Here is a 23,710-nt window from a genome sequence, read left to right as displayed (position 1 = left end):
GCTTTAGTTATTTATTTATTTTTTATTTTATTTTATTAAATTTCTATACTGCCCTTCTCCTGAAGGACTCAGGGCGGTGAACAGCCAAAAGATAAAACACAGAGATACAAAATTTAAAATAGATTAAAACAGATTAAACAATTTGGCTAAATTTTAAAAATATCCCATAATTAAACAAATTAAAATTAGTGTTTAAAATTTAAATTTAAAAATTTTAAAAGGGAGAAGATTTAGGCCAGGCCAGCTTGATGAAATAAAAACGTTTTAAGCGCGCGACGGAAGGTGCGCAGATCCGGGATCCTCCGGATCTCCGGGGGGAGCTCGTTCCAGATCGTAGGTACCCCCACAGAGAAGGCTCTCCCCCTAGGGGCCGCCAGTCGACATTGTTTGGCCGACGGCACCCGGAGGAGCCCCTCTCTATGGGAGCGTATTGGCCGGTGGGAGGCTATTGGTGGTAGCAGGCGGTCCCGTAGATAACCAGGTCCTAAGCCATGGAGCGCTTTAAAGGTGGTAACCAGAGCCTTGAAGCGCACTCGGAAGACCACTGGGAGCCAGTGCAGCTCGCGCAGGAGAGGTGTTACATGGGAGCTCCACATTGCTCCCATAACCACCCGCGCGGCCGCACTCTGCGCCAGTTGGAGCCTCCGAGTGCACCTCAAGGGGAGCCCCATGTAGAGAGCGTTACAATAGTCCAGAGAAGAGATGACAAGGGCATGAGTGACCGTGTGTAGGGTTAACACGTCCTTGAGGGAAGGGGCCTTCCCGCAACCATTAAAGGAAACGGTTGTAAGACCCCTCCTCAAGAAGCCTTCTCTGGATCCAGCAGAATTAAACAACGTTTGTCCAGTCTCCAACCTACCCTTTGTGGGAAAGGTTGTAGAGAAAGTGGTAGCACTTCAGCTCCTGCAGTCATTGGAGGAAACGGATTATCTAGACCCTTTTCAGTCTGGCTTCAGGACTGGCTACAGCACGGAAACTGCTTTGGTTACGCTGATGGATGATCTCTTGCGAGCCCGAGATGGGGGTCATTCCTCCATCTTGGTGCTACTTGACATCTCAGCGGCTTTCGATACCATTGACCATGTATCCTTCTGGGACGACTAAGGGAGCTGGGAGTGGGAAGCACCATGTTACGGTGGTTCTCCTATCTCTCTAGTCGGTCACAGTCGATGTTGGTAGGAGGACAAAGGTTGACCCCTAGGCCCCTCGTTTGCGGGGTGCCTCAGGGCTCGGTCCTCTTTCCCCTCCTATTTAACATCTACATGAAGCCGCTGGGTGAGATCATCCGATGACATGGGGTGAGATATCAGCAGTACGCTGATGATTCCTAGCTGTATATCTCTACCCCGCATCCATTCAGTGATGCGGTGGATGTGATGTGCCGGTGCCTGGAGGCTGTGAGTGTCTGGATGGGAGTCAACAGGCTCAGACTTAACCCAGACAAGACCGAGTGACTGTGGGTATTGCCTCCTAAAGACTATGTTGATTGTCCATCCTTGGTTCTGAGGGGGGAGAAATTATCCCCCTCAGAATGGGCTGCAATTTGGGTGTCCTCCTAGACTCACGGCTAAGATTAGAGCAACATCTGACAGCTGTGGCTAGGAAAACCTTTGCACAGGTTCACCTGGTGCACCAATTGCGACCTTACTTGGATCAGGAGGCTCTCCTCACACTCACTCATGCCCTTGTCACCTCACAGTTAGATTGTTGCAATGCGCTCTACATGGGGCTACCCTTGAAAAGTGTTTGGAGATTACAGTTGGTCGAGAACGCAGCTGCGCAGCCGCAGCCGCGCGAGCTATCGTGGGTGCACCTAGATACACCCACATTACACCAATTCTCTGCTAGCTGCGCTGGCTCCCTATTGGTCTCCAGTCACAATTCAAGGTGTTGGTTATTATTTTTAAAGCCCTACATAGCTCAGGGCCAGGTTATCTTCGAGACCGCCTTCTGCTGCATAGCTCCCAGCGACCGGTAAGATCCCACAGAGTTGGTCTTCTCCAGATCCCATCAGCTAAACAATGCCAGCTGGCGGGCCTGCAGGGGAGGGCCTTCTCTGTGGCTGCCCCAGCTCTCTGGAACCAGTTACCTCCTGAGGTCTGGACCATCCCCACGCTATTGGCCTTCCGAAAAGCGGTGAAGACCTGGCTTTTCCGGCAGGCCTGGGGCCGTTGATCTCACTCTTGTGATCTGGCAAGATCCGTCCATGAATGGCGTGAATGAGTTTTTAATGTTTTTAATTTTAAAATGTTTTTTTTATAATGATTTTTTGGAATGTATTGTGAGCCATCCTGAGTCTTCGGAGAGGGGCGGCATATAAATTGAATTAATTAAATTAAATTAAATTAAATTAAACATGAAATAAATTGATTTTCTTTCCACTATGATTTACCCACTGAAAACCGAAGTATGTTGGGAAACCCAAAATACTGAAATAATTACTAGAATGTTACTTTAATTGATGTAGCGTCTTGAAGGAAATAGCTAAATCCATTTGACTATTTTAAATATTCAACCATATTCTGGTGAGCCCCATTCCATATATGGGACCCAAGGCAGTTGTCCTCACCACAGTCTTTCCTAAAGAGGACCCAACTTGTATGGCTCCTCCTTTTTCTTCTCCTGGAGCATAATTTTTAATTACTGTCTTCTGGACCAATTAAGCAGTTACAATTCCTGAATCATGCCAGTTTGTGTCTTGTGGGGTAATAGGAAGAGAACCCTTATTTGGGGTTAAGGAATTGCTGGGCAGAGTCAAAAATGCCAAGATGGTGGCCATAATGGCATAATCAAAGCTCCACTTGTTGTTTTTTAATGTGTATCATGTATCACATATAAAAACAGGAGCCATCATGGCCACCATCTTGTCTTTTTCTATAATCCCCATGGACATCCCTGAAGAATTGCTGGCCTACTTCCACATGCCCAGAGTAGAAATTAGAAAAAGACACAGCAAATGGTCCTTTTGTGTGAAAAGAGCTTTCAAATTTCAAAGGGTTACAGCTTTTTTGTTTCTCACAGTGGTTCAGCTCACAGAAACATGAGAGTCCCTCTCTGAGGGAGATATACGGTTCAAAACTGAAAAATAAATAAATGAAAATGTCAGTGGATTCCTTCAGATGCAATTTTTATTTCTCACTTTAAATGTTGTTATGGTGAAGCATATCTTTTAGATTCCCTTTTTCATGGTGTCTCTCCTTGAGCCATTTTAGTCTGAGAATGCTGATTTTTAAAAATCGTTTTGGTTTTCATACAGTCTATTTGGGGATATGGTGCTCCTAAGCATATTTTCTACTGTTTGCTACATCTGCTGTGTGATATATATACTGAGAAGGCACATATATTGCCCCAATGAAAAATCCTTGGCTAGTCTTCATTAAATTTTCACTCATGCTACGTTTCCATGTTGGGATGAGGATTCCATCAGGGTCATTTAATTTATACACAGAAAATGACTCTAAGAACCCAGGCATAATCATTTAATCTCTCTCTCTCTCTTTTTGGCATCTACCTTGTGCTTCTGCCTTGATTCTACTCCTCTCTCTCATGTTGATTTCCATCCTCAATAATTTTATTTTTTTCACCTTTAGCGAGACCTCATCCAACTGAAACTAGATTTAACTCTGGCAATATCTTCCGTTGTAAATTGAACTAACAACAGACCTGCATCCCAATAATTTTAGTTTTGAGAAGATTCATTAACATAATGATTTTTCCTGAGCAAAACATTGTGAACTTATAATAATTAGCACACCATACTTTCAAACTTTGTTCTAAGGTAAATGGTGCTTTAAAGTGTGCTTCTAAATCTGTAACTTAGTTGCAGGATCTTTCATCATTTCAGAACAATAGAGAAATTTAGCGTTCTGTTTGTAATGAAAAGTACTTTTTTTTCCTCCATAAGCAGCTTTGCAAAGTGTCATTTATATTAATAGCTCATCATCAATAATGGGAACATGGACTAGAACGTAACCTTTGAAGTGAAGCTTTTGCGTTGAAACCTATGAGAAAAATGGCAGATCACATTTTGCTTTATTCAACAATAACCCTTATTCTCATGCAAATATAGATAGATCTGCAGCCTTAAAAGTGAGATGCTAGCCTCTGCATTATGACATGAAGTGCAGCTTAAATCATATCTGCACTGGAATTCCTCTGGTGTGAAAAGTTGTACTTGGCTCAGGTGTTGATGTGCAATGCTGGAGCCCTAGTAGACTTTTGAATAAAATCAGCTTTGTATTTAAATTCAATTTAAATTTAATGCATAAAGAACTACTTTATACTACTATATTATATTGAAAGTGTATGCTTCCATATTCTGCAAATTTATTACCCTCAGATCGAAAGCCTTTTCCCCCTTCTGTTTTCTATTTCATGCAGCATATGTACCTGCAAAGGAAATGTGGGATACATATGCCAGTAAACATTAGAAGAAATATGCTGATAAGCTTTCCTTTTGCTGGGAGTTATTAAGCAGTATCTAGAAGGTCTGTACGCATTCCAGACATATAATTCCAGATCTCACTTTAATATTTTAAATTGACGTGATTCCTGCATTTGATAACCATTAATATTTTTTTAATTCTACAAGCATCACTGAAACATGAAGAAAAATGAAAGTAAGTACATTGATTTTCCTTTAATGAAAGATGCAAGTATTCAAGGCCATCCAAATGGTTTCAGTTTAATGGTCCATTGCAATGTCATCTATAAAATAATTTCTACTAATACCATTAAGCCAAGGTTGAATTATATCTTACAAACATAAATTCAAACACAATACCAACTTCTATATCAACTGGGAGCCTAGTTAATTTGCCAAAACATTTACTGCAGTAAATCTAACCAGTATGGCTTGGAGAGCTGATTGTACTCAAATATCGTGCACCAATATTTCTTCTGCATGTTGTTGAATTTTACAATTAAAAAGCTCATGGTTTTTTTCTTTTTTTAACATACTATTTGCCAACCACAAAACCCATGGCCATTACTTATGGAGTGTTAGGAAGATGGGAAGTTGCAGTCTTAATATATCTGAAATACACTGCTCAAAAAAATAAAGGGAACACAAGCAGAAGACATCCGAGATCTGAATGAATGAAATAGCCTTATTACATACTTTGTTCGTTACATACAGTAGTTTTGTGTTCCCTTTAATTGTTTGAGCAGTGTATAAACTACTGTATGTAAAGAACAAAGTATTTAATAAGGTTATTTCATTCATTCAGATCTCGGATGTCTTCTGCTTGTGTTCTCTTTATTTTTTTGAGCAGTATACATTAAATTGCAGTAGAGATAATTAACGGTTGTAAGTGTCAGTACAAAATATATATTTTTTTAGGTATGAATTGTGCTCACTCTCTTTTTAATCGTTGAGGGATATATTTATGCAATCAAAAATTAGGTATTTATTAGCCCTTCATCTAAAGTAAAAAAAGAAAATTCCACTCCTCCGTGACCTGAAATGAAGGAGTATTGCTGCCACTGAGAAAATAGAAGTTGGTTTGTGCTGAAACAAGGGAAAATCCTGTTTTGGGGACTCTGAAACCTTCATGGGAAAATGAGAAAAGCTGCCTGATTAGCACGTCTTCAGTCACACCCCAAAGTGCTGCTTGGGAAGCTACTAGAAGGGTGTCAGCTGCAGAAGTTATCTGCAGGCCAGATGAGAAGACATTTGTTTCTTTGGGGTAGGCTGTTTGAGAAAGGAGTTATAGCAATGAAATGTTTTTGAATGGCTCCTAAGAGCACTGGCAGTTTGGGAAAATAACCTGAGATTATGGTGTTTGAAATCGCAATGCAATGATTTGCATCCAACATGAATTCCTTTCTTCAATTTTCAAAGCTTAGGTGAAAAGCTCTCCCAAAATGCTGGAAAATAGGAAAGGATTTCAACCTGATGCCACAATTATAGTGTTCATATTTTACCTATATGTATTCAAAGCTCTGCTTAGAGGATTATTTCAGTGCCTTCGATAACAAATTTTGAGATCAATTTAATATGACATATTATAAATTGGGAGGGACTCATTCAAAGTAAATATGTTTTGGAGCAAGCATTTGTAATTTTTCTATGAACAAGGGTCAATCTTGATTTTTTAAAAATAGTGTACGAGGGATCATATTTATCAAAACAGGTGTGGTCTCAAGACTAAAGAAATTAACTCAAAGACAAAATTAAATATACTAAAAGGATGTCTTGGTAGCACTTTTCGGAGCAGTTGTGAGGATCCAATCTGTCATTTCTAGTTTTGGGTTTTGTGCTCATTCTACTATATCTTGGTTATGTCTTTCTCCTTGTACCTTTGGAGAAAGGCTAGATTGAAAGTGCATTTGCTTGTACCCTATTCCATGTTGAGCTCTTGGATTAAAGGTAGGATATACATATAATCTCAATTGAAGGGCTAGAGAAATCATTGGGAAAAAGAATGCTTACAGCTAAATTGATGTCTTCAGATGTTAATAGTGGAAAAGTGTCGAGTGTCAGGGGAAGCACCATCGCATTATGGCTTTTGGATGATGCTCCTGTCAATTTATGGAGCAATTGGTTTGGGGGGGGGATACTTTTCAGTTATAGTTAATAAAATGGGTTTGTGCTTAACCCTAATCTTTCAAACCTGTTTTTAAGTAATGTAGAAGATAATGAACACAGAAGGCATGGCAATGGGGTTATGACATGCAGGTGGGTGAAGGAAAGCAAGGACATTTCTACTGGAAGTTCAGTTAATCACCAAAATATCTGGGAAATAGGCTTTCTCTTACCAATTTTTCTCTAGACTTTTGCTTGGAAGATCTCAGGATTTCTAGTAGATGCAAAAATGTATTATTAGAGTATCCTATTCCAGGGAGACTTTGTAATATCTTTCACTTTGCACTTATCCTATTTGTATGACTGACCACTTTTCCACAGGGTCCAGAGACGCACATTTTGTATGGAAAAAAAATGGGCAAAAGATGGCAAACTGTGTGAATGAGCAAACCCGCATGCTGTCCAATGGGCAAGTGCATCTCTTAAGCTGGGTGAAAGATGCCGTAGCACAGGATTCAGAATACACTTGCCTCCTGATCTCAGAATCTGGGAGCAAAGCCTCTACCTCTTCTATCACTGTAGAAGGTAACGGGGTCTCTGTTGGGCAGTGTCTTTTTTCAGATTTCAAGATGTCACACAGAGCTCTAAAACCGAAGAGCTCTGAGGCAGAAAGTCCTGAACTGAGCAAACCTAATGGGCCAGCTTGGCTGCTCATTTCAGGTAACTAAAAGAGGACCTAGTGGAAATACACAGATTTATGATATCAAGAATGCTGACTTGTTCCAACACGAGCAAATTGGCAACTCTGCAAAATTATCAGTTGTGGTTAAAGGATGCAGCCGGATTGTTGCTGAGCAGAAGAAAACTTGGCAGCCTCTTGATAATTTAACACTAAACAGAAGTGCTGAAATGAGCAAGTGTAGGTGCCTGTGCTCTACCCAGAAATATTTTCTATCAGTGTTATTGCACAATATACTAAGCTGCTTAGTATAAAAGGTACCGTAACTCTCTTTTATCTAAATAAAGCTTGCAAAATAAGTAACACCCTTGCCAATTGATGATTTGAATCATGTAAATGTTAAATATTTTCACAGCATCACATGCTTACTTCTAAATCTTTATAAGAGAACATATAATTTTTTAAAATATCAATATTTGAATGTTTAATAAGAACCTAACCTAAATCCCTCCCTCCCATTGCTTACTATTTTTAGGTAGCAACTCTCAAGAAACCTGGTCAAGAGAGTTTGCTAGCTGGAGAAGTGTTATTGGTCAGCATGAGAAACTGTTGGAAAATTGGAAAAACACATTGGTAGGTTTTACATTCGGGGCAGGTGAATTTTCATTTTGTTTAGATGAAGGAAGGACATTTTATTTTTGCAGGGTGCCTAGAAGAGATTGGCAAAATTGTCTTAGTTTGTACAAAACTGTTAGCATTTTGGCCACACAACAGGAATACTGCAAGTCACAAAGTACTTGACAATATTATTTGGGAAGTCTTGGGCTGGTCAGTTACCATTTCTAAATTCATATTAGTTGGTTTGAAACCCAGCAAATCAACCTGTAACTTTTCTCAATTGCCACATTGGCAATTGCTAGATAGTTTGGATGTTTTTCCACATCCGAATGATCTTTCTTGTACTTTCATGAGTCACCCTTAGGCACTCCACTGTATTCACATTGTCAAAAGCAGCAAATGCACTGAAGAAACCCGGTATTGTTAGCTCACTTTCATCATAAAATCCTTATTCCAGAATGCTCCCAGAGCCAATTCAAAGGACCCACAGCAGTCTAATATGACTGTAGTAGTTCAAAGTGCACGTTTACGAATTGCACACTTGTCAGTTTATTGAGAAGTTGCTGTGCTGGTCCGTGACTGTAATAAAGACTGAATTGAAGTTGAGATGAGCATGCAAAGTCTTAAGTTTATTGACTCACTTGAATTAAAAAGCTTTTTCTGGTTTGTATTAATTTAGGACAGTTGCAACAAAAGTGGCACGACGTGAGAGGCAAAATTGTTGCTGAAAAAGAAAAGATACTCTGACATCAAACTAGCTCAGGTATGACCTGTCTGCCAATCATTCTAGAGCAGAAGACAGGAGTGAAACTAGCCTGTTGCTTTATCAGCTGACGTGACCAGTGTGTATTGAAGTGCTGCCATCGGGTACTCTGTAAATATCCCCATGCCAAGAAAAATAAGGATGTTACAAGATGTGCATGACCACATTACCTGATATTTAACGAATCCCATGACCAATAACTTTGGTGTTTGCCTATTCAAAAGAACAATTCCAGCTGCGCTAGTACATGGAAAGTACAGAGGGACAAAAAAGTATTTAGTCAGCCACCAATTGTGCAAGTTCTTCCACTTAAAAAGATGAGAGAGGCCTGTAATTGACATCATAGGTAGACCTCAACTATGAGAGACAAAATGAGAAAACAAATCCAGACAATCACATTGTCTGATTTGGAAAGAATTTATTTGCAAATTATGATGGAAAATAAGTATTTTGGTCAATATCAAAAGTTCATCTCAATACTTTGTTATATATCCTTTGTTGGCAATGACAGAGGTCAAACTTTTTCTGTAAGTCTTCACAAGGTGGGCACACACTGTTGCTGGTATGTTGGCCCATTCCTCCATGCAGATCTCCTCTAGAGCAGTGATGTTTTGGGGCTGTCGCTGGGCAACACGGACTTTCAACTCCCTCCAAAGGTTTTCTATGGGGTTGAGATCTGGAGACTGGCTAGGCCACTCCAGGACCTTGAAATGCTTCTTACAAAGCCACTCCTTTGTTGCCCGGGCGGTGTGTTTGGGATCATTGTCATGCTGAAAGACCCAGCCACGTTTCATCTTCCCTTGCTGATGGAAGGTGGTTTGCACTCAAAATCTCATGATACATGGCCCCATTCATTCTTTCCTGTACACGGATCAGTCGTCCTGGTCCCTTTGCAGAGAAACAGCCCCAAAGCATGCTCCCCACCCCCATGCTTCACAGTAGGTTCTTTGGAAGCAATTCAGCATTCTCTCTCCTCCAAACACGAGTTGTGTTTCTACCAAACAATTCTACTTTGGTTTCATCTGACCATATGACATTCCCCCAATCTTCTTCTGGATCATCCAAATGCTCTCTAGCAAACTTCAGACGGGCCCGGACATGTACTGGCTTAAGCAGGGGGACACATGTGGCACTGCAGGATCTGAGTCCCTGGCAGCGTAGTGTGTTACTGATGGTAGCCTTTGTTACATTGGTCCCAGCTCTCTGCAGGTCATTCACTAGGTCCCCCTGTGTGGTTCTGGGATTTTTGCTCACCGTTCTTGTGATCATTTTGACCCCACAGGGTGAGATCTTGCATGGAGCCCCAGATCGAGGGAGATTCTCAGTGGTCTTGTATGTCTTCCATTTTCTAATTATTGCTCCCACAGTTGATTTCTTCACACCAAGCTGCTTGCCTATTGCAGATTCAGTCTTCCCAGCCTGGTGTAGGTCTACAATTTTGTTTCTGGTGTCCTTCGACAGCTCTTTGGTCTTCACCATAGTGGAGTTTGGAGTGTGACTGTTTGAGGTTGTGGACAGGTGTCTTTTATACTGATAAGTTCAAACAGGTGCCATTAATACAGGTAATGAGTGGAGGACAGAGGATCCTCTTAAAGAAGAAGTTACAGGTCTGTGAGAACCAGAAATCTTGTTTGTAGGTGACCAAATACTTATTTTCCACCATAATTTGCAAATAAATTCTTTCCAAATCAGACAATGTGATTGTTTGGATTTGTTTTATCATTTTGTCTCTCATAGTTGAGGTCTACCTATGATGTCAATTACAGGCCTCTCTCATCTTTTTAAGTGGGAGAACTTGCACAATTGGTGGCTGACTAAATACTTTTTTGCCCCACTGTACATGAAATCTCACTGCACTATACATTTATTAAGACAGTATAATTCAGGCGAGGTAGGTTCTTTCTCTTTAGTCTGGTTACTTGGCTGCAGGATCTTTTGAGGAAAATGGATTGTGCCTGCAAATAACTCCTGAAAAATTCAACTACTTCTTCAAATGGATTTTTATAGTCATAATGTTGTCATTTTGAAGCCTAAAAATGGTTGATCTGCTGAATCAAGTAACAAAAAAACTGTTTTTTTAAACAGTCAAATATATATTTTGACCAAGTAAATGAAAACTCTGTATCTGCTACAACTACACTATACCTAAAAGTGAAGATGGAGTATGACTAGCAAAAATTGCGCAATTATCTTGCTCAGAGCTAAATTATGCTGATTCACATGCAAAACACTTTGCTTCAGTTTATAAACTTCACTTGGAAACCTGGTAGAAGAGTTGCTGAAACATATTGTGCGATCGGTCTTCTACGGATATGTGAATACAACTATGTATTAAATCAAGTCATCCACTCAAGTCAAATAAGATGGAATCTGTTTCCCAGGGTTTAAAATTTCTGTTAGCAGAATTCACAGAATTCTCGCAGAATATGCAGAAATCCATAGTGATGCTGCAAGGTAAATTACAACATTCCTAATTATCAGTAATCTTATCAAATCATTAAGGCATTGCTAGTCCCATGCTGGACCCTTAGATGAAGGGTTTTCCTGTCCCCCCCATTCCATTTTTAAAACTACATATTTCAATATATAGAGAACCCAATGAAAATTCACAAATTCTTGATAACTTTCAGTTGCTAGGAAATGTAGAAAGTGTTGCTAACTAGAAAGATATTACAAATAATCAGAATCTGAGCTATCTTATGCTATCTCCAGTGTTATAACACACAGCAGTGACTTTAAGATACTTTATTATAGATCGAGGTAGCTTAAGACTACCTCAAATTCTCTTTTTCTGCATCTCCCAGAACATCTTCCAACCACAATTGTTCAAAATTAGTGATGCAGTTTCAGGCACATTAAAACATAAAACTGTTACTAAAATTTGTCAACTTTTTAAGTAAGAAAGATATGTTTTCAAAATTTGATGAACAATGAAAAAAACCCCACCATTCTTAAAAAATGTTAAGTGCATTCCTTGGCAAAAGGCAACTTGCCCCATTACCCTAGCACTGATAATAAAGAAATAAGATTTTTATTGTATCAGTTTTTGTTGAACCAAGCACTTATATATCTGTATTTTATGTATGTAAAGGCACAGGAAGACATAACAACTTTAACCAAATTCCCTTACCAGTACTTATTGATACTAATAAAGGAGCAAATAGCATTTGGAAATCAGAGCACTGGGAAATACACCTAAATTTGTAAATCGCAAGTGTGACTGGAATGTTATGAAAATTACAATGAAAATTACAATGAAAATTTCCATGCTTTTTAAAAGGCACACAAAGAAGTACATAAGAAAAGCAGCATTTTCTCTGTGAAACTGCCCAGTAATAGCATCAATAAAATACCTGATATTGTTTGCAAAATGTCTTTTGCAATATAAGAGGCATACTGCAAAAAAATTTGTTTTATACAGTAGTTGTACAATTATTCAGTTGTCTCGAGACACCGAAATGTTGGAAAGCTTATCATAAAATGGTCCAAAATGAAATAATCCTCCATATCCCTCTGGCAAAAATAAGAACGGCTAAGCCTTTTGAGCAGGGGTGTCAAATTCCCACACAACAGTTGGTTCTTCTGGCTGAAAGGAGACTGCCAGCTCCATTGGAGGAAAAAAAAAATTATGCTGATAGATCAGGCTAACCTCTTTCCAGCTTCTAAGTTTATTTGGGTTCTAAAAAGTTAATACAAAGGAATGGTTTTTTTTAAAAAAAAACAAAAAACATTCTAGGACAGGGGTCTCCAACCTCTGGGCCGTGGCCCACTACCGGGCCATGGCCTGTTTGGAACCGGGCCACACAAGTAATGGGTGAGCATGTGCACGTGTGTGAAGCTCCTTTCATGCAAGTGGCAGCTGCTCGCACAAATGGAGCTGCGTGCACTCGCGCACCCTCACCTGCCACTCACAGGGAACTACCTCCACTTCTCCCCGCCGCTGGATCGCCAAGCCAGAAAGGTTGAGGACTGCTGTCCTAGGACACAATGACCTCTCACATTTTTTTCTCTGCTTGGTTAAACTGTGCCTTTAGCATGGATACATGAGCAAAAACGTAGAAAAGAACGCTTTGTAAACTCAATCATTTCACATTGCCTGCTTCTCGTCTTGCACTGCTGCCACTTTCTGCACCACAGAATCCTGATAGCTTTCTAAAGATAGCCATTAACAGAGAAATTACTTCGTATACAAAAAGTAAGCTATCTCATGGTGAACATTTTCTGTATCTATGACTATAATCTACCACCAAACTCCCTTTTACAACCCTGTAATCCCTTAATTTGGGGTAGAGTTGGGTCAATGGAGCTGAACATTTTACTGGCTGGATGCCCTTCCTAACACCATGCAAAGTTTACAGCAGATTTTTTTTTTTCTTTACGCTCTAGGAAATATTTGATACTACCTTGGATTAGGAGGTGACCATCTTCACCACTAGGCCACCACACTACTCATGACTATAATCTACCACCATCTGCTATCTACCATCTAATCTGCTGAAGGTTTAGTTGATAGCTGAGAGAATCCCATTCAGGATATTTGCAACAAATGTAGCTGTCAGTTCCAAGGCTGTACAAAGCCCTTCAAAAGTTAATATCAAGCTGCAGAACGGGACAAAATAGGAAAATACAGTACCAATAAATTAATGATTATTCTCTATGTATTTAATAATTCCACTTTGCTTCTACCATCTTTTAATGACACACCCATGACCTACACCAAATTGCTCTATCACAAAATAAATCAGCTGACAGTATTGCATTTTTGTTTTGCTAATTTGCATATATCCAAATGGAGTCATTATATATTAGTATGTTTTATATATATATATATATATATTTACAATAATGCCCCAGAGAAAATCAATGGTATTCCCTTCTTTTTTTTCATTTCGTATTGTTTTATGCACAGTTGTGTATTTCTACTATAAAGAGAAAAAGAAACCACTTACAAGCGCAATGCAGTTCATTGGTATCAATCCAGTGATATAATTATTGGAAATCATGAGAACAGTGATTGGAGACTCTCTGCTTATATGGAGCAGAGACTAGCTGTCTGGCATTATGCTAAAGCTGCTTTCTCTACAGTATTGCTATATGAAAATACAAACAAACCCAATTCAATTCCTGTCTCATTCTGTATCTCATTTGGATGAACCAAGCGCTTTCACTGAATCTGCCCTCGGAGGGAAGTTATTGGACAGCTCTGAATTCTTTGGCATTAAATTATCTCAGAAATTCAACTGTGGGTTTTCTATCTTATATTACAGATAATTAAATTTAGGTAACTCACTATTTACAAGTCTATATACACTCAGACACACACATAAAGTAAAAGTCAATAATGCCAAAGAAGGTAGTCTTGATTTACTGAGGCTCCTCAACATCCAAGGCCAACATGTCAGTGGTTGACAGTTTTTCCAGCTCCAGGATGTAGGGATTATACTCCTCTTCAAGCTTTTGCTTCCAGATCTTAACTAGAGGTGCAAAAAAGCAAACAAAACACAAAAAGATTTTCCTCTGGGCAAAGACATATTAACAAGTTATGGACTATAATTCTTACAAAGGCTATAACATAAAAGGTAGGAATGCAATGTAGTTTTTACTATACTTTTGATAATACTAAAGTTGGGGAAATGGTTCCCCATAGTAGCTAACTAGTAACTGTTTCCTACTCAAAACTTGCAGCTGTTGTATTGAGTTTTAGGATCACAAAAATACATAAAATCATTTATAAATAAAACGATAGCTTTCTAATGAAGGAAACTATAAATGACAATCCATTATAATAGGATTATTTTTTTAGGAAAGGAAAAGTTTTCATTTATTAAGAACATAGATCAACCATATGCTAAATAACAGTTTGGCTAAAATAATATTTTAAATTGTCACTTTAAAAGCTATGTAAGAAAGCTTGCAGGTCATCCATGTTCCCAATAAAATTCCAATTAATTCATCATTTGAGACAATTTATCAGATAAAGTGCCCAAACAGGTGGCAGAATTTAGCCAACCTTGACTTAATTAGCAAAAGTAGAAGGGAGTACTATATAAATACCATCAAACGCTACTGATGGAACCAATAATAACTCTAGAACATAGAAGAGAATAAAAAGTAGAAAATCTTTTTGCCAGCATTCACATATTAGTTGAATGGTTCAGTACTTCAGGCACAAGAATTAATGAAGAAAGTGAAGAGCAACACATGTAAAAAGTACTTGTTAATCTGTCCTATCTAATGTATTAATGCTGTGATGCCCACCCTTTCTGGCACCAGTGACCAGTTTTGTGAAAGACAGTTTTTCTATGGGTGTGTGTGTGTGTGTGTGTGTGTGTGTGTGTGTTTGACACATGGTTTTGGACGCAACCTAGATCCCATACATGCATTCGCTTCACTTGCTTTCCCGCTCCTTGCGTGGTCCAGTTCTTAACAGGCTGTGGACCAATACCACAGACTGGGGGTTGGAGACCCTTGTATTAATGTATTTCTTGGTCAGTACAGCATGATATGGCCTGCATTCAGAAGAATTACTGCTATCAGAAATGAAGAAGTACATGTGGAGGTGAAAGAATCTAGAGCACTGATTCAAACTTGTCTTATAATTGATACAACACGGAAGCTCTACCACTCTGAGAAGGGTATTCAACTTTAAATACACGTTCTATCACAAATGAGATCAACAAGGTAATGGTGGTTTTGCTTGGCTTCCCCTAAAGATACAGTATCCATTTTGGATATCTGTAGTGCAGGTAGTCCTCGACTTACAACAGTAATGGAGCCTAACCATTCAGGCTTCATTATTGTGTTAAATGAAGCACCTAACTAAAGACCTTCCCTGTCCCTGCTTTCCCCTATGCATTTGTTAAAGAATGTGCAGGTTGTTAGGTAGAGCATGGGGTGACTCAGGGATGGGAGAAACCGAGAGAGGCCTAGTGCAGGGACAGATACTCCCAGGAGGACTCCCCCACCATCTAAGATATCCCATGCTCTGCCTCCTGCCCCTTGGTTTCCCCAAAGCCCTATGGGCCTCTTCCATACCCTTCCCTGTCACCATTCCCTTACTTACCTTTTAACAAACTCAGGAAGTCAGGATTGCTTCTGTTGTAATTCTTGCCTCTCCAGCCAGCATAAACCACTACAATTTCTTCTTAGTTCCGCCAGTGTAGCTTTTCACTAGTGGTGCTAAGAAGAAATCGTGCCTATTTTGGTTCTTTACAAGCCTTTCCTCCCCAATCAGCATAAATCAGTAATTATTTACCTTGGCAGGGGAGAAAAGGATTGCCATGGAAGCAAAAGAAATGGGATTTCTTCTTCGCTCTACCAATGTAAGATTAGCATAAAGCTAAGAAGAAATCATGCCTATTTTGATTCCTTGCAATCCTTTCCTCTCCAGCCTGCGTAAATCACTATGATTTCTTCTTAGCAACGGCAGCATTAAGACTAGCTTCATGCTAGAGCTGGCGGCACTAAGAAGAAATTGCATCCATTAATGATGACTGGGGTAGAAAGACTTGCAAGGAACTAAAATAGGTGTGATTTCTTCTTAGCACCACTAGCATAAAAAGCTAGCACTGGCGGAGTTAAGAAGAAATTGTAGTGATTTATGCTGGCTGGAGAGGAAAGGATTGCAACGGAAGCAAACCTGACTGGATTTCTTCTTGATTGTGCCATATGGCCCAATGAGGGAGCGGCCTTCTCTACCCGGACTTCCTGAGCTTGTCAAAAGGTAAGCGAATGGTGATGGGGGGTGGGGAGGAGTGCATGGAACCCAGTATGTTGGCAAAGCAGGCCCAGCGCCTCAGAACCTGGCTGGGCAGGATGGAGGGAAATAGGTGGGTGGTTACGCTGCAGCATCTCTGTCATCAATGATAAGGGCGAATGACCGCAGGGGCACTGCAGAATTTGTAACTTTGTAACCGATTTGTATTTAATTTTTGAGGTGTGTGTTGTAACTTCTAATGTTCATTAAGTGGCCTGTTGTACCTAAAGGATTAGCTGTATTTATTTTTGGGTATTACACTACTTTAGTTATTCTGCTATAGAAGTCTCAAGGCAAGACTAGTTTAAAGGCAGTCACTGACATCACTCTAAAGTCTGAAACACAAACTGCAGCAAGGATTAACAAACCAAGATTAGCATGATCAAGATTTGAAGAATTAAATTACATATTCAGCTACAACAAAGTAATGTGCAAATCTGCAATTGAAAAATATTCCAGAATATTCTGTTCCCCTGGAACTCAGTGTCTGAAGCTTCTAAAACTACTACTGGTTTAAGAAATTTACTTTTGAAAATTCTGAATTACTCCAAGGATGGCTTAGTTGTAGTGGGGGAGCAGAACATTCTCGAGTCTAGAACATTTTGTAATCACTGAATTGTGGTATCTCTGCTATTATAAAAACTATTTACCTTAAACATGAAAATATATGAACCAAAAACAATTTACGTATTTTAAACAAAGACCCTGAAAACTCACTGTAATTTGGGGAATCCTCTTCAGATACTTGAAGGGGTACTATACCATTATCTAGTGCACAATTCTCTTTCTGATGGGTTTGGATTGCACAGTCACTTTGTTTTATTTCTTCACTTGACTCCTTCTCTAAAGTTGAAATCATTTCCTTGTACGCCAGCCTTGCTTCCATTGTCAATTCCACCATTTTGTGAAAGTGGTCCTAATTTATAAGAATTGGGAATTTTGTATTGACATTAATTTTAGAACTTTCTCATCAAAATATAACTGATTATCCCCAAATAGCATAGTTCCATGTTCAGGGATTAAACCTCAACAGTATCAAGCTGACATGTGCTCCTAAGTTCGATGGTATGTGAAAATCAAGGGTTTGTTTGATTATTTTTTTAAAAGGCTGAAACACCAAACACAAGGGACTACAAAAATGATTCTGGAAAATAGCATTTAATAAAATAATAAAACACAGGAAATTAAAGCGCTTGAACTGTCTACTGAAAATTGTGCAATAGAGAATACCAAGTAACGTTATATAAAATTTGCTAGCAATCAGAATCTACAAGCGCAGTACACTGAAACAAAAAAACTGCAGTGATGATACCTATGTAAAAATTTATTTTATATTATAGTGCCTCTGTATGTCTCTGTGGCCAAGATCCTAAATGTATGTGAAAACAAACTCTATTTACGTGAACTGGACATGATACAAATAAAACTGTACAGATAAGTAAGACCAGTTTGCTTATTTTTGTTTCAGGGAAAGTCCATTTTAGGAATTCTGAAGCCATAAAACTTCTTGATTCATCAGTAACTTGCACAGTATTTACAAATGGGGTCTTATTTATAAGAATGTAGGGCAACTCATCATACTAATAGTTTTAATGTTGATCATCTACAGTGGCGCCGTGATTAGAGTGCAGTATTGCAGGCTACTTGTTGATTGCCAGCTGCCTGCAATTTGGCAGTTCGAATCTCACCAGGCTCAAGGTTGACTCAGCCTTCCATCCTTTCTAAGGTAGGTAAATTGAGGACCCAGTTTGTGGGGGCAATAAGCTGACTTTGTATAAATATACAAAAGGGATGAAGGCTATTGCTTAGCACATTGTAAGCCGCCCTGAGTCTCCGGAGAAGGGCGGCATATAAATCAAATTTAAAAAAAAAAAAAAAATGCTGACTCCGTAAACCACTTGAAGAGGACTGTAAAGCGGTATATAAGTCTAAGTGCTATTACTATCATCTAGGAATCTAAAATTAAATTAGGCAGCAAAAGATTTTATCATCTTGACAAACAGCCCTTGATGCTGCACCAATATAAGGGAATGGACTGTTGCTAATAAACCAACAACTGTTGGATACTGAAATACTAAGCAATACTAAAATTAAATGGAAAATTGGTTTTTTCCCACTGACTTTGGGAAGTGGGGCAGTTGGGAAATATGTATATCTTCTCTTGTAAAGAACCTTGAATTAATCACTTATCTGTTTTTTAATAAGTTTCTACACAGTACATCTTGTTTACAGTTATAATATACTATGTTCTGAATTATATGGAGTAACTAGGACATGGGGGAAGTGCAGCTATTTTTTTTCTTCAAACAAGTTAGAAATAATATTCTGCTACATCCAAAAAGGCATCTCTGTAGGAGTATGCAAGAAAGGAAAGAGAAAGTAATTTGCTGAAGTTTCAAACATAAGCATAATTTTCCAGGTTACTCAATAATTATTATAAATAATTATTATCTGACATATACACATTAGAGACAAAACCATCTTCTCACTACAATGATTCCTGCTTGCTAAGCAGTCCATGTATTCAGTGCAGAGCCCTGACTCAATGAAAGTCAACTTTTATTTGAAAAAAGTTGCTTCTGAGAATGAGATCTAATAAACAAAGTTACCTATAGCCATGCACGCAAAAACTTTTTTTTTACAGACACCTGCACTGAACATGTAAGTAATTGCATAAAACTGACATATTTGCTGGGTGACAACATGGTTACTACAAATAATCATGAACGCATTGCTCTAATACTTAGAATAGCACCAAGTTACTTAAGGGCCTAGAAAATTACCCTGGAGTATTGATTGACATCTTTTTAAATGCTAGCAGTACTTGTTGTAATACTAATAATTAAGATTTTTAAAAGCTGAAATATTAACCGAAGTGGGCAAACTGTGGCTATAATAGCACAACTCACCTGAGCACCATCGTAGCTGAATATTCCCACCACACTAACAGGCACTAATTTGTTCACACAGTGCCCTAGATCTTTGCGATTGAGAGCAAAAACAAATGGAATATTCTGTTCACATGCAGTGTCAATTATGAGATGCAGAGTCTCATCCAACCCACCTGTGATAAAAAAAAAAAATTAAAAGAATGAACTGTTAAAAAGAATTTTCCAGACAGAATAATTAATTTCTCTTCATTTATGTCCTGAGGGATTTCCCAATGTCCCACTAAACTACATCACAAAAGTCATCTGTTTCTTTAGGTCAATATCTTTTTAATGTAAAAAAACATACCTTTTGACTGAATTTTTTCACAATTTGGAGAAATGATGACACATTTCAGCTTCTTCAGCTTCAAGTGTTTCAACACTTCTCTGAGTCCCAGAACGATTCTGCGTTTCGTCTTGGCCTTCACAGGGTCTTTCTGATACAAACGGTCTTGGAAACGAACCAACTCTTTTAGGAGATCTGTAACGCAGCTGTCAACTTCTTTACTAAGCACTTGGGTACAGTAGCTATAGAAAGAATCAATTGTTTCAGTATTTTAGCAAAGGCCTGAGATCCCCATCTATCTTCTTTGATTCTAATCAAAGATACATACAAATAAATAAGAAGATTGTGTTCAGAACAAATAAGTTCTAAACCATGAAATAAAGTTCAAAAATACTGACTAAAATGCCTTAGAGAAACATTCAGGAGAAATATATATACAAAAAACAACCACCAGGCAAATTGTCCTCATTTAAAATTTTCCTTATGTACACAAAGCTATATCCTGATTAGATTTCTGACATTCAATATTTGGAATAGTAAACCAAAATATGCTATGCAATATGCATGTGGCACCATCAGCAAAATGGACATCACTGAATGTACAACATCAGAATAAGATCTCCTTTATAACAGGAAACAGGCAATCAAAAAAATATAATTTGTTCAGCCAGGTGACAATTTACTTCACTTCCAGGTGAAGATCATGGAACAGATCATGAATTATTGATGTCAAATATACAAGTTAAACTTTAAAAGTTAAACAAATGCTAAATAAAGTTTTACTGGGAGAAATACATTCAGAAACTAAGCTCAGTTAAGGGAACAGATGCAACACGCTTATATGAAAGTGAACCTGAGGAGAGATCAGAAAAGATAAGAGACCCTATAAAATTCAAACATTTCAAAGAAGAAATTATTCAAATGACTTGCAGATCAAGCATCAGGATAGCTGGGAAAAGACAAAGGATGAAAGCTAAAGCCTCGGGCAATAAGTAAGATTTATGATAAGTTAACACAGACTTTCAACATCAAGCAGGAAAGGATTAGATAGTTCAATAATGTAAAAAAGATAAGAATAATGTAAAAAACTGGCAAATGATAAAAAAGTAGAGGTAGCCTTAGAAAGATCACAAAAATCATGGGAGGTTTCAGCCAAGTTAGGGCTTTTTAGGAAGAAACATGAAAAAAAAATTTCATAGAAGCAAGTTAATGAAGTTAATAGAAATTGGAAAGATAATACTCAAATCTTTTTTACAAAGAGGACTGCAGAATAATAGAAACATTTCTTGCAGAGGAATATATTCAGGAACTAACTTCCCTAGAAGTGAAGGACAAGAGATATTAAACCAGCTGTCAAAAGGAATAGCACCAAGCATAGATGAAATTCCTACTGAATTGTTTAAAGCTACAGAAGAAATGGATAAGATACTAAGAGTTTTACTTCATACAGAACAACACTATGAGGCCCAGAGATAGAAAAATATAGTTGCGTAGAAATAACTGAATCACTACCTTCAATCCTCACACAATCACAATTTTGTTAGGATCTTACAAAGAATAAACTTCTCTGTGGAGAGAGAAATGACATATCAAGACAGATTTCCGAAAATGGAAGAGGACATGAGTTCAGATAGCTAAAATGGGATAGATAGTAAAGTTAATTAGATAATTTAAGATATCTTGCTTCATTACAGTACAGCTATGACTATAAATCTTGCCAGAATGTGAAATATATAATGCCAGAACATCCAATTATTTCTCAGATAAACCTTTATAATGACCAAGAAGCCACTGTAAGAACTACATGTGGAAAAAATAGTTGTTCAGGATTTGGAAGCAAGTATGAAAAGGATACACATTGCTCAATTTAATCTATTCTATTCATACAATCTATTCTTATTCTTCTTGTGCCATATCAGTCATCGGACGTTGGCGATCATGTTGGCAATCCTATTTTTGTCAACAGCCGTATGAAAAAGTGCTGCTGAGTTTTGTCCAAAGCAGTCCCTTAGGTTTTGAAGCCATTATGTTCTTCTTCTGCCTGGTTTGCCTTCAATCTTTCCCTGGAGGATTAAGTGAAGGATGCCGTATTTTTCTGGGTGTTGCATCACATGTCCAAAATATTCTAACTTTTGCTTTTTAATGGCTTTGATTATTTCCCTTTGCTTTCCCAGGTGGCTTATCACCTCATTTGTGATTTTGTTAACCTAACTTATACGTAACAGTCATCTGTAAATCCACATTTCAAATGCTTCTAGTTTCTTCAAGTGGTTTTCTGTCAGAGACCAACTCTCTACTCCGTAGAGCAGGATAGAAAAGATGTAACATCTGACAAGCATGATTTTCAGTTTTAGGCTTATGTCGTGATTGCAGAAGATCTTTTTCATTTTGAAGAATGCTGTTCGAGCTTTCTCTATCCTTGTCTTTACTTCACTAATCATGTCCCAGCTTTCATGTAAATTAAAACCCAGGTACATGATCCTTTCAACATTTTCTAATGGTATTCCTTCCGTATTTATCAGTAGTAAATTAATGGGTTGTTTGCTAATGACCATGATCTTGATTTTTGAGGTGTTAAACTTCAAGACATATTTTTCAGATACTTCTGAGACTCTGTTGATAAGGAGCTGGAGGTCTTCATGCTTACTGGCAAGCAGAACTGTATCATCAGCATATCTTAAATATAGACAATCTATATAAGAACAGAAAGGCTAGACAGTTGGAAACAAACCTGGGAGTTTGAAAATTTGGTATGTGCATAAAATGCTGTCTTTGCTGAAAGTAAGGAGACTTTATAAGAACACATTATTTAAAAGAGAGGCACACAACAATCTTATAAAATAGATGGTTTTGAATAATCTGTGATTAAGATACATACATATTTCAGCCATTTGGGTGCATGAATAGGTACGGACTGAAACTTACTGTTCTAGGTTGAAGTAGTTCTGCAGAAATGGGAGAATTGGGGGGGGAAACCCCAACAACACTGGTAGCCAAGGAAAGAAAGGGAAGGCCCTGGGATGACCATGTGGCAGGCATGCTGATGGAATATCCTAATGGGAGAGAGGATTACAGCCTTGTCCCATCCAGATTTTATTTTGCTTGAAGCCTGGAATAACTAAAATATTTCTCATTTCAGTTCTATCAAATTGTTCCTGGCTTAAAATTATTTCGTGGAACGTCCAGAATGTGGCGGCTTGTTCTGGACTCAAAACAACATTGAAATAAAGATGAGATGTGAAAAAAAATATGGGTTAATGTTAAATAGTAAGAAAACAAAGGGCATATCAATCCATATACTTTGTGAACATACAACTGAAAGCTGAAAGAACTGAAGGTGGTAGATAATTTTGGAATTTGGGGTCAAGAATAAAGAGGGACAGTGGACTACAGAAATAAAGATTAACCCTAGCAGGATGGCAATGGCAAACTGACATCATGAAGAATAAAGATATAAACATGTTTTTTTTTCAGCAGAAATGTAGAGCAGTTTTAATCCTGGACATTAAGGTAGAGTGAAAGAATAAAGATTATAGATTTGGAGAAAATTTTAAGAATGCTGTGGACTACAAAAAGAACCAAACAGTTTTGGACTAAATAAAGTCTAATGTCTCCCTTGAAACAATAATCAGAATAGCATACTTTGGACAAGTGGTATGAGGGACTAGGGGGGAGGAAAAAAATCCCTACATTTGGGAACACTGAACAAAGTAGAAAAATGAGAAAATACCAATTAGATGAAAGGGTAACATTAAGGAAGTTGCTGAAATGTCTTTGGAAAAGCCATGGATTATTATCTGGCACAAGTCAAGATGGAAAATATTTGTCCCTACTTATACCAGGGGGCTGAACCAAATTGACATCTAATTAACATCACCTGAACCAAATGGTATATATAAAGGTAAGACAGTTCAAAAATGTCAATTTCTTCTTTGGTGAACCAAAAATTTCCAGTGGTCAAGCTTATTCAAAAGTGCAAATCCACCATTCCACCCTAAAATGTAATTTGCTTACAATTAAGGTTATTCTAGAATTTTACTAATCCAGCATGTAGCTGAACATATGGAGGAAATCAATTTGGATGTAGAAGAGGTCCATAAAGGCAGCTCTATCCCTTTCTGATCTTCAGAGGTTTGGCTGGAAATCTCAAAT

General features: G+C 38.2%; 1 protein-coding gene across 2 annotated transcripts in view; it reads right to left on the bottom strand.

Moving 5' to 3' along the window:
• Positions 1 to 11,316: 11,316 nt before the first annotated feature.
• Positions 11,317 to 23,710, bottom strand: part of SECISBP2 (SECIS binding protein 2) — a 32,376-nt gene continuing 19,982 nt past the window's right edge. For both annotated transcript variants that reach the window (XM_070938700.1, XM_070938701.1), the window contains exons 15-18: positions 19,580 to 19,800; positions 19,252 to 19,406; positions 17,060 to 17,258; positions 11,317 to 14,060 (exon numbers count right to left, since the gene is read on the bottom strand). In XM_070938700.1, the coding sequence (XP_070794801.1) occupies positions 13,951 to 14,060; positions 17,060 to 17,258; positions 19,252 to 19,406; positions 19,580 to 19,800 (685 nt within the window). In that variant the 3' untranslated portion in view covers positions 11,317 to 13,950. The remainder of the gene's footprint in view (positions 14,061 to 17,059; positions 17,259 to 19,251; positions 19,407 to 19,579; positions 19,801 to 23,710) is intronic.

Source organism: Pituophis catenifer, unplaced genomic scaffold (assembly GCF_029215685.1).
Source record: "Pituophis catenifer annectens isolate HBS135680 unplaced genomic scaffold, rPitCat1.0.hap2 SCAF_2, whole genome shotgun sequence".
Lineage (NCBI taxonomy): Eukaryota > Metazoa > Chordata > Lepidosauria > Squamata > Colubridae > Pituophis > Pituophis catenifer.
Note: the sequence above shows the minus strand (reverse complement) of the source record. Positions and strands in the feature narration are given on the sequence as shown.